The following is a 10,623-nucleotide window of genomic DNA, read 5'->3' as shown; positions in this document are numbered from 1 at the left end:
GCGCCGGAGCCGGAAGCGCAGGTCCCGCGGAGCGGAGCCGGGCCCGCCATGAGCCGCCCGCCCGCGCTGCAGGCGCTGACCTGCGGGCCCTGGGAGATGCGGGAGCGCCTCGGCACCGGCGGTTTCGGCAACGTCATCCGCTGGCACAACAAGGTAGACGGTGGCCGGGCTCGCGGCGCCCCGGCTCGGGACCCGGGCTCAGCCCAACCCTTACTGTGTCCACAGGAAACCGGCGAGCAGGTGGCCATCAAGCAGTGCCGGCAGGAGCTGAGCCCGCGCAACCGCGACCGCTGGGCGCTGGAAATACAGATCATGAAGAGGTGAGGCGGGGCGGCGGTGTTCTCGGGCCGAGGCCGGTGCCCTCTTGCGCCGGGCCGGGCGGAGGGGTCGCTGCGCGGTGTCGCGTCAGTGCCCCGGGACGCGTGGCGGAGGCGGCCCTGGAGCGCGGATCTGACGGGTGCGCTGAGGGAAATGGTGGGAGAGGCTTTCGGCCGCCGGCCGCCAAGGGATCCCCTTCCGGGAGGTGCCCGGTCCGCTGCGGCAGGTGCGTGGAAGTTGACGCGTAAGAAAACTTCACGTTGTGCTGACACTTGGGTCTCACACTGCCGTCTTCGGCTCGTCTGCTGTGCCATCAGCGCTACAACAACGCTGCTACCTAACCGCTGCTTTGCCTGACTTAATGTCTGTGCTGGGGCAGTCCCTTGGGGTGTTAGATTAACATTTTCGGGTGTAGTGGTCTGATTGCAGTGTGGGTCTTTTCTGGACGGTGGCAACAGACTGCCTTGCACTCCTTGCAAGGTTTGTTGCTGTACCTTCTAGACAGATCTGTAATGCATGTGTGTTGAAGAAACACAGTCTTGCATGTGAAATGCCAGGAGTTGGAATGAGTCTAGATCCATGAAAGATGCAAACCTTTAGAATTCACTAATTTAGTTTCTAAAAGGATTTGTGACCATGGAGGACTTCAGGTGATGACCAGGAACATGTGAAACTGTATAGCAGTTGCAGAACATCACGTATACTTGCCTAATTTTTTGTTCTGCAGACTGAACCATCCCAATGTGGTGGCTGCCCGCGATGTCCCTGAAGGGATGCAGAAGCTTGCACCAAATGACTTGCCATTGTTGGCCATGGAGTACTGCCAAGGTGGAGACCTCCGCAAGGTGAGGTCCTTGGGGTGGTAACCCAGGAATGGATCAGCTTCTAATCTTACCCTAGGTTTTCTACTGAAGTATTCCCTTAAAACTTTTGCTTTCACGTCCTGATGCTTCCCAATTCTAGTCATGGCATCAACAGGTGTTGGTGGCTTGGTCCTTGATATTATGTTCAGCTTTTGAAGACTTAAATGCTTTGTGAAACTCTTTTTATTTTTTTTGGATGCAAGTGACACTGTGAGGAGTTTGCACATAAACAATGAGGGCAAGCGTAAGGGATGTGCAACAGTATGTGAGTATGGCCAAGACCATTGTAGGGTAGGTGCATCTGTAGGCTGTACCTTTCCTGAAAGTGATTAACTCCTGTCTATCATAGGAAGAAATAACACATGATAGTTCTAATCCTAAGGCTTTTCTGACCTTTGCTATAATCTGCCCATAGCTAAAACACAGACTTTAGCCCTGATATTGGAGTTGATATTGGCAGGCACAGGGGAAATGGCAAAGAGGGATGGAACAAACAGAAGGATGAGAATGGGATGACAGTGACTTCTTTCACCTGCTCCTTTATCCTCCCATGCAATTAAACTAAGGCTGATTTAATTACGAAGCTGTAATTGCTGCTACCACAGGTCACAGTCCATACAATTTTGTGCTTCTGGAGAATTTAATTGCCGTTGCTGAAATTTCTTGTATCCCTGAGAATTTGCGGGACTGTGGGCCTCACTCAGGATAGAGGAAGGAAAGACCGCATTCTGTGTTGCTTACTTGCAGTACCTGAACCAGCTGGAGAATTGCTGTGGCTTGCGGGAAGAAGCTATTCTTATCTTGTTATCTGACATTGGTAAGTGGTAGCAGTACCTTCAGTTGTCTGAGCTACAGAAACTCTTTTAGTCGTGAATCCACTCTCCAAATATACAGCAGTGACCTTAGTGACTCAGTTTTAGACTGACCTTTTATGATCTTGATCATCTACCAAAGTGTTGCAGTCTGGGGAGGTCCTTGCCTACTGGAAGCTAGCCAGTGTTACTACACTTAAAAGGAAGAATGTGAGGGAACACTCAGAGAACTCAGTTTGTGTCCAGAGTTCTATGATGTTAAGTTTACACCTTACACTTAGTGTTTCATTGTATGTTTGATTGTACAAGGTTTTATGTGAAAGCCATGCTTATTACTAGATAGAGCTGAATCCTTACTGAGCTCATGCTAGGTACTGTTACTTATGCTCTTAAAATTGGCTTTTTGTGTCTCAGCTTCTGCTCTCAGATACCTTCATGAGAACAGGATCATCCACAGAGACTTGAAACCAGAGAACATTGTGCTGCAGCAAGGAGAACAAAGGGTAAGCAGGAAGCAGTTGTCTCTGCTTGCACAGACGAGTAAGCTTACAAGGAACTTGCATGTGCTTCATGCAGTTACATGGTCCCTCTGCAAGAGCACTCAGCCCAGGATAACACCTGTCTCAGGTCACTGTGTCAGATGAATAGTATTCTGTGTGCAGCTGAGATAAGACATTGTATTAGACATCTGTTAACACCTGACATTTCGACTTTCAGGTATTAAGGAAAGAGCCAGACTGTACTGATTGACCTAAGATTGGAAGGAGATAGATGCAGAACTGCTAAGTGTGCTGTGACACTTTCAAATTCATTGCGGTTTTAGGAATCTACAGTAGTCTCCCATTTCTACTTCTGTCTGTTCACTGGCACCTTTCCTGTATAGCTTTGAAGAGCTGAACCTTTTCTTTCTTTTAACAGGACTTTGGTCTAGCATTCTTATTCTCTGTTGTGTGTTTCAGTTAATACACAAAATCATTGACCTTGGTTATGCTAAGGAGTTGGATCAGGGTAGCCTATGCACATCCTTTGTTGGGACTCTGCAGTACTTGGTAAGAAAGGAATTCAGGTAGAAGAGCAGCTACTGCTTTCTAGTGGGGTAGAATTAATTGTTATCAAGCTTTGGGCTGGGATTAAGTACTTGCATGGTATGGGGTGTGTTTGTGGTGCTGAAGCTAGTGAAGGTGACTGGTTTTTTGCTGACACTGGGTTTTCTGCTAGTTGTTTCTGTTATAAATAAGCAGGAGTGCCAGTAACCAGGAATGCTGCTCACTCCAAGAGGGTCTTAAAGCGCGTGAGAGGCAGTGTTCAATAATGTCTTTAATGGTTTGTACAAATGTTAATGAGATGTTAAGGGATAGAGAAAGCTCAGAGCTGGGTGGCTTTGTCTCATGTGTGTAAACTGTATCAGGCTCCAGAGCTGCTGGAACAGCAGAAGTATACGGTGACAGTGGATTACTGGAGCTTTGGCACGCTTGCCTTTGAGTGCATTACAGGCTTCCGACCATTCCTACCCAACTGGCAGCCAGTGCAATGGTGAGTGAACCGTGGCTGGGTGATAAGTGGGCATGGTGTGACTTTCCTGTTTACAGGAAGTAGAAGTGTGGTCCCTTGATTCTGAGGATAATATCCCTATGTTCCTTGTCCTTATGGAAACTGACCCCCTTCACAGGAGTTTGACCCACCTGAGCAAGTTCAACATTCCTGATACTTGCTCTATGGGATAAGGGCTGACTCCTGCAGGGCAGATAACAGAAATCAAAGTGGCATCTGTATTATGTCTGTCAAGAGTAGCTTTAAGAGCCTACTAACTTGCAGGATGGGAGAGGCAGGCAATTATTTCACCACTGTGCTTGCTTACATTAGGCATACAAAAGTGCGTCAGAAGAGTGAGCTGGATATTGTTGTTTCAGAGGACTTATCTGGAGAAGTCAAGTTTTCTAGCCGTCTGCCCTGCCCAAACAATCTGAACAGGTGAGTACTAGAAATTGCTGTGCTGAGATAAACTGATTCTTCTGCAAAAGGACCAAGCCTTACTGTGTTAATCTGTGAATAAATTGAGTGCATAACACAGGCAGTACTATTATCGCTTGTCAGACTTGTATAGTCTTGGTTTCTGCCTTTGTGATAGGGAGAAGTGGGGGGGAGTTTTGTTAGTCCTCCCACACAGAATAGGCCATATGGTTACTGCAAATGCACTTTTACCTCTTCTGATCTCCTTCTGGTTTTTATTGCTCAGTGTTTTGTCTGGGAGGCTGGAGAAATGGCTGCAACTCATGTTAATGTGGCACCCACGTCAGAGAGGTACAGATCCTACATATGGACCCAATGGGTGTTTCAAAGCTTTGGATGACATTTTGAACTTGAAGGTAAGCAGTAGGTCCATATTGCCCTGAAAAGTTTCCCAGAGAGTAGTTGCCTGTAGTCTGTGAGAGGAGAGGCTTGAATCATAGACTTAGGAGGAAGAGTGAGGCAGAAACTGGCAGAACTGTCTCCTGACAGTTAGTGACGGGTGCTTTCCTCTTGCTTCTTTGAGGACAAATAGTCCCTGAGTTTATTAGGAGTAGTGAAATGCTTCTGTGCATTCTTAGTTCCATATTCTGATAGAGGATTCTACAGCTGAAGGTATTTAATTGCCATTCTTGTCCTCTCACTTGATGGAGGAGAAGAACTTTGCCATAATGTTAGGAAGTAGCTGCAGAGTGACTTCTTGAGTCTGCCAAGTGCTTTGAACAGTTTTTTGGTGATCATTGTCTCAGTCCCTCAATCTCTGCTCTAAGGCTGAAGATATATTTGTCATCTTTCTCATGCCATGCTACTCTTCTTGTAGTTGCTTCATGTTTTGAACATGGTTACGGGAACTGTCCACACCTACCCTGTGACAGAGGAAGAGACTCTGCAGAGTGTGAAGGCCAGGATTCAGTCAGATACAGGAATTCCAGAACAGGACCAGGAACTACTGCAGGAAGCAGGACTTGCATTGTTTTCTCAGAAGCTGATCACTAAACATACAGCTGATAGCAAGGTGAGTCTGGATACTCCCTTTCTTGCTTTTGAGTGAATCAGAAGACACTGCTCTCAATTTGGGATCACAGGACTTGGCATGCTTTTGCCATGGTAACCTCACAGACCTGACAGCCGTTGTAACATAGGCACCTATGCAGGTGCATAGGCACCCTGTTGCCTTTGATGTTGTTCTTTGTTTAGCTGAGGAGGACTGTTCTGTTTACGGTGTTACCAAGGCTTGCTTTTCCTGAGAAAACCTAGTTGGGTCTTTTGTCTTCTGCAGGTGAATGATACTGCAGCTGCAGACACGGACCTTCTCTTCCTCTTTGATAACAAGAAAGTTTCCTATGAGGCTCAGGTGGCCTTGCGTCCTCATCCAGAAAGTGTTGACTGCATCCGTAAGGACTTTCTCTGATGTGAATGGCGGGGGTCTGTGTTGAGAGCGGTGTCCGTGTTCTGCAGTCTGTGTCATGTACAAAGAGTAGAGGGAGCTTTTACATCAAGAAGCAAGTAAAATAGACTGTCATTCATTCAATTTATCAGAATAACTGAAAAAAAGGAAGTGCTGGATTTTGATATACTGGGGGAACTGCACAGGGGTTATCCAGCTCTAGGCTTTGCAGGTGGTAACATGCCCCTCAAAGGACCAATGTTTTGGTCTGTTTTGTGATAACGCAACTTTCCGGCTTCATGTTGATACGTACGTTTCCCTTTTCCCCACCTCCTCTGTTTTCAGTTCAGGATCCAAAGAAGAATCTCCACTTTTTCCAGTTGCGGAAAGTGTGGGGTCAGATCTGGCACACAATCCGGATGCTGAAAGAGGACTGTAACCGGCTTCAGCAGGGGCAGCGAGCAGCCATGTACGGTGGCAGTTTCTCTAAAATACTTATCTCTGTGCTCTGGTGAAAGGGAAGACAGAAATGGGACCCTGTTGGAATGGGGAAGCCCATGATTGTAAGCAATTAATGAAAAGCTGAGAGTTAGCCCTTTGGCACAACTGCATTTGTCCTCACTGCTATCTCAAGTGTCTACTTTGGATGTAAGTGGAAGCCTGGTGGATTTTTATTTTTAGAGGCTAACAGGACCTTCTTGTCCATGCAGGATGAATCTGTTGCGTTACAATAGTACCCTCTCGAAGATGAAGAATTCAATGGCCTCCCTTTCTCAGCAGCTGAAAGCAAAGCTGGACTTCTTTAAAACAAGCATCCAAATTGATCTGGAAAAGTATAAAGAGCAGATTGAATTCGGAATTAGTGAGTATAGCATCTTGCAAACAGGTCTTTTCATGCCTTTTATGCTCACAAAAACACCTACCCCTTTCTCTGTGAACCTGAGAAAGCCAGTCACTCTTCTTTGATTCCTGTAGCTTCTGAGAAGCTGCTGTTTGCCTGGAAAGAGATGGAGCAAGCTGTGGAACTTTGTGGGCGGGTATGTTTCTAAATCTAATGGCTTATCATAAAGAAAAAGAGGCTTGTGTTTATTATCTCTCCCCTCCTCCCCCTTTTACTTCATTGTCCCTGCCTTCAATAGAAACTCCTTGTGTTCGGAGTTGCCTTGGTTTGTGTGGCACCATTTTTGTACATTACTTGTACTACCTGAAGCTTATTCTGTTGTAAGGCTTAGGGGAAGGAGGGAGATCTTGGGGAAACCTCAAAAATGTCTTGGAAGTTTTATCCAAGAGCACCGACCTAATTTCCTTGAATTGAAGTGACTCATATTCTCATTTGTCTTTGGCCAAGGCTGCTGTTTGCATCTTGCAAACAGCAAGAAATATGTGTTTAGAAATATGAATGAGAAAGGAAGAACCAATGTGAGTGGTAGTGTCTCTAAGTATGAGACTATTCTGTTGCTTATGTTCTACCCTGCTTTCAGGAGGATGATGTGGACCAGTTAGTGAAAAGGATGATGGCCCTGCAGACAGACATTGTGGACCTGCAGAGAAGCCCACTAGGTCGTAAACAAGGAGGAACACTGGAGGATTTGTGAGTTGAACTGCCTTGAGCTTCAGATGCAGGAGTGTTTCTAGCTAAGCTTACTTACTACAGGACAATGAAAGGGCTATTACTTCCACCCATATTATGGGGGACTGGGAGGACTTTAACACTAAAGATGGCTTTTGACTCATCTGTCATTGGTCTGAAGTAGCAGACAGGTATAGAAAAGATTTGAGTTCTCAAACTATTTGTTCTTCATTTTGGTTCTTTGGAAATCCTTTGTTTTTTCCTGCTTTTTTATTCTAGAGAAGAACAAGCCAGAGAGCTGTACCGAAGACTGAGAGAGAAGCCAAGAGGTAAAAGACACTTTACTCAAGGTCAGCTTGCTTTGTGTGGATAGTAACTTTAGAGATATAGTAATGATCATTGAGAAAACTATCTGCCTTCTAGGCCTGCCCAGACACTAGCAGCACATGGACTCTCCTGGACTTGCCTTTTTCTCCAGAGGGGAATCAGGGAGTCAGTTTCACACTAGGCCAGCTTTCCTTTCTTGGTGCTTTGTAAGCTGTTCTCAAAACTCCTCTGGAGCTCTTCTCAGAGCAGGCTGTTGCCACAAGCATATGCTGCTGCTTCTGTGTAGGAAGGATAAAAGACATGGCTGTTCCTCTGATACAGTCCCAACTCTCCTTTTCAAGTTCTTTAAATTTTGAAGAAGGTGGTCAAAATTCAGTGTAATTCATCCCACACAAATTTGCATATCCTGAACTTTGGATGCTTCAGGATTGAAGCAGTAGTGGAAACAAGCCACTAAGAATCTTCACACTCTGTCCTATAAACCTACCTTTTTGTGTAATACTGACTCTCATTCCAGATCAGAGGACAAGCGGTGACAGCCAGGAAATAGTACGACTGCTCCTACAGGCAATCCAGACCTTTGAAAAAAAAGTTCGAGTCATTTATGCTCAGCTCAGGTGAGCTTTGTAGATTTTCTTCAGAGCTGAGAGAATGCATTCTCTCTTCCAGGAAGAGAAGGTTTAAAACTCAATGCATACAGCTAATGAAATCTTGCAGTGTTACAGGAAATAAGTAACTTCAGGAATGTTGTCCTACTGCAGTGGCCCACATGTGATCTGATAAGTTTTTACTTTTTTAATAGTAAAACTGTAGTTTGCAAACAGAAGGCATTGGACTTGTTCCCCAGAGTGGAGAAAGTGATGACTCTGATGAGTGAAGATGAGGAAACAGTTGTTAGGCTTCAGGAGAAACGACAGAAAGAACTGTGGAACTTGCTGAAAATCGCTTGTGTAAGTAAAACTCCACTTTAACCCAAGAATATAGTTTGTAGCATAGGTTACTGAAATAATAGTAAATTGAGTATGTCCTATGGTTATTTTGAATTTGTATTAAAGCCAAGTTCCAGGTTGTCTCATGTTCCTGGCTGCTGAAAACTAGTGGAAATAATTGGACTCTGAATATTCTGTGTTTTCTTCAGAGTAAAGTACGTGGTCCTGTTACTGGCAGTCCAGAGAGCACGAACACATCACGTCTTGGTAGCTCGGGTCAGCTGCTGCTGCAGGTCCCTTCTGGAACATACAATTTATCAGACTCTGTAAGAAAAAGGTGAGGCAAAGTCTGGACTTCTTCAGTTGCTAATGCCAGCACTACAAAGCTGGGCTTCCTACTTTATGAAATAATGGCACACAGCATTTCTCATATTTTGTACTTCATGTTCAGCTTGCGTTGTCAGCAGTCTTGGTTTACTTAGTAGTTAAGACTTCCTGAGGCTTGCAGATCTTTCTTACAAAAAATGGGGAATCATGTATAGCTTCACTTCCCCCTGCCTCAGTAATAACGGTGTTTTTTTGGTTTTCTTCTTTAATCTGAGATGGTTGGGCTCACTTGGAAGTTCACTGCCAGCAAGAACTGTTGAAGCATTGTCATGTAACATCATAGTAGCTGAGCTGTATCTTTGAGGAGACTGCTGTGACGAAGCACATGTAGTTCTGGCTTGCCTAAATGAACTGGGTCACTCCTTGGAATGAGAGACTCTGGTTTGTTTATTTGCATATTGCTCCATCCTTAAGTTTATAGGCTTCTCAGCTTTTTCTCTAGCAACAGTGGTTCCACATAATAAGAACCCAATCCCATCCTGGAATAATACATTTCCTTTCCCCTGTGTAGTAACTCAGGGGCTGCCACTAACTTTTCAAGTTGCAGTATGAATTACAGGCCTATGACCTGACTGAGTTCAGTGTTCTGCAGCATATCTGCCAGAAATATTTCTTCATGATAGAGGCAACATCTCTTTAAACTGTCATAGAAATTAATAGTGTAATAATTGCCCCTTTCAGTGAGGAGCTACTGCTGGAATCTCAGAAACTTTGTAGCCAACTAGAAAATGTGATGCATGACACAATGAAGGATCAAGAGCAGAGTTTCTTGGTAATGTATTCATTCTTCTATAAATGGACTGGGGAAGTGCATGGCTTCAAAGTTCTGCTTCTGCAACTTTGCCACCACTAATATAGCTAATTGAAATCTGCAATTTACTCTTGGACAAGAGGCAAGTAGGAGCTGCAGAGATAGGAAGCACCTGTTCCCTCATAATCTGTTGACTTGCCTAGACTGGGTGCCACATGCTGGGAACTTGTGCTGAACAGTAAAGGATGGGGCAAAGCACTTGGCCATTGTACAAAAATACTGCAGAACTGCACACAAATTTAACTTTGTGTGGCAGTACAAATTGGGTGGCATTACAGTGGTGGGCATGGATGCTTAATTTAATGATGCAGAATATTAAAATGATTATAAAATAGTAGAGTGCAAGTAGGTTAAGTGTTTCCTTGATAGCAGTCATGTGGCTTATCATGAAATTATATTGACCAACTTGTTCATAGTAATTTTTTTTAAACTCATTAACATGCTTCACTTTTATTCTAGAGAAAACTCGACTGTAAGCTAGCGTTGAACTTCATTTATTCTTTAGGCTCTAGACTGGAGCTGGCTGCAGCTTCAGGTAGAAGAAACAAACAGTCCAGGACAAACCGAGATGTAAAATCACTTTGGTTGCCTCTGAAGCCACGCTACTTTGGGAAGCCAACTGTGAAAAGCTGCTGCCTCTGAGAAGGGAGTATCAACTGCCTTCTTCTACTGTCACCAATTGCTTATGTGATACATCTGGCCTAGTTCTTAGTATCCACTTGTCACTTTTTCACAAAGATACAGTAGGGAATGCCTGTTCTTAACTGCTTGGAAAATGTTCTTAATTGTGCCTTAAGACAGCAGATATTCTGTCCTGATAAATCTTCCCTTAGGCATCACCTGTGGCTGTTTTGCTGCATTTTAGGCTTTCTAATGAACAATGGACCCAATACCCAAAACCCAGTCACTGGTAGATGTCACCTTCCTAATGAACTGTGAACTTAATTTCTTAACTTTGCTGATTTGCACTTTTTTTCTTTAAGTGTAATTAATGGTTGTACTTACCTAATACTTGTTTCCTGTATGGGAACGAACTTATCTAAAACATGTAAACTTTTGGTTTGCTCTTTTTGATGCGCTCAGTAACACTATAATGGAAAAAGCTGCTTTCACTGTGCAGGTCACTGAAACGTGAGAGGTGTAAGAATGTTATCCTAGAAACCACAGGAGAAGGAAATCTTCAGTGTACAGGTATATTGTAACAAAGCATTT

General features: G+C 44.4%; 1 protein-coding gene across 3 annotated transcripts; it reads left to right on the top strand.

Moving 5' to 3' along the window:
• Positions 1–34: 34 nt before the first annotated feature.
• Positions 35–10,481, top strand: IKBKB (inhibitor of nuclear factor kappa B kinase subunit beta). Of its 3 annotated transcripts, none has more exons than XM_053966436.1 (21): positions 35–153; positions 226–320; positions 1,046–1,163; positions 1,929–1,998; positions 2,408–2,496; positions 2,953–3,042; positions 3,402–3,526; positions 3,857–3,964; positions 4,230–4,359; positions 4,821–5,015; positions 5,280–5,394; positions 5,733–5,856; positions 6,098–6,249; positions 6,363–6,424; positions 6,869–6,978; positions 7,237–7,286; positions 7,802–7,901; positions 8,087–8,234; positions 8,423–8,550; positions 9,282–9,372; positions 9,917–10,481. In XM_053966436.1, the coding sequence occupies exons 1-21, from the start codon at positions 49–51 to the stop codon at positions 9,983–9,985; spliced, it is 2,274 nt and encodes a 757-aa protein (XP_053822411.1). In that variant the 5' UTR covers positions 35–48; the 3' UTR covers positions 9,986–10,481. The 3 variants fall into 3 exon arrangements, with proteins under 3 accessions (XP_053822411.1, XP_053822409.1, XP_053822412.1); XM_053966434.1 differs by having other exon boundaries at positions 7,237–7,307; XM_053966437.1 differs by lacking the exon at positions 2,953–3,042 and having other exon boundaries at positions 7,237–7,307.
• The last annotated feature ends 142 nt before the right edge of the window (positions 10,482–10,623 follow it).

The sequence above is a fragment of the Vidua chalybeata genome, chromosome 28 (assembly GCF_026979565.1).
Source record: "Vidua chalybeata isolate OUT-0048 chromosome 28, bVidCha1 merged haplotype, whole genome shotgun sequence".
Taxonomy (NCBI): domain Eukaryota; kingdom Metazoa; phylum Chordata; class Aves; order Passeriformes; family Viduidae; genus Vidua; species Vidua chalybeata.
Note: the sequence above shows the minus strand (reverse complement) of the source record. Positions and strands in the feature narration are given on the sequence as shown.

Coding starts and splice junctions, on each gene's coding strand:
- IKBKB (XM_053966434.1), top strand. CDS start 49: ATGAGCCGCCCGCCCGCGCTGCAGGCGCTGACCTGCGGGCCCTGGGAG. Junction 321..1,045: donor GAAATACAGATCATGAAGAG/GTGAGGCGGGGC, acceptor TTTGTTCTGCAG/ACTGAACCATCCCAATGTGG. Junction 1,164..1,928: donor AAGGTGGAGACCTCCGCAAG/GTGAGGTCCTTG, acceptor GCTTACTTGCAG/TACCTGAACCAGCTGGAGAA.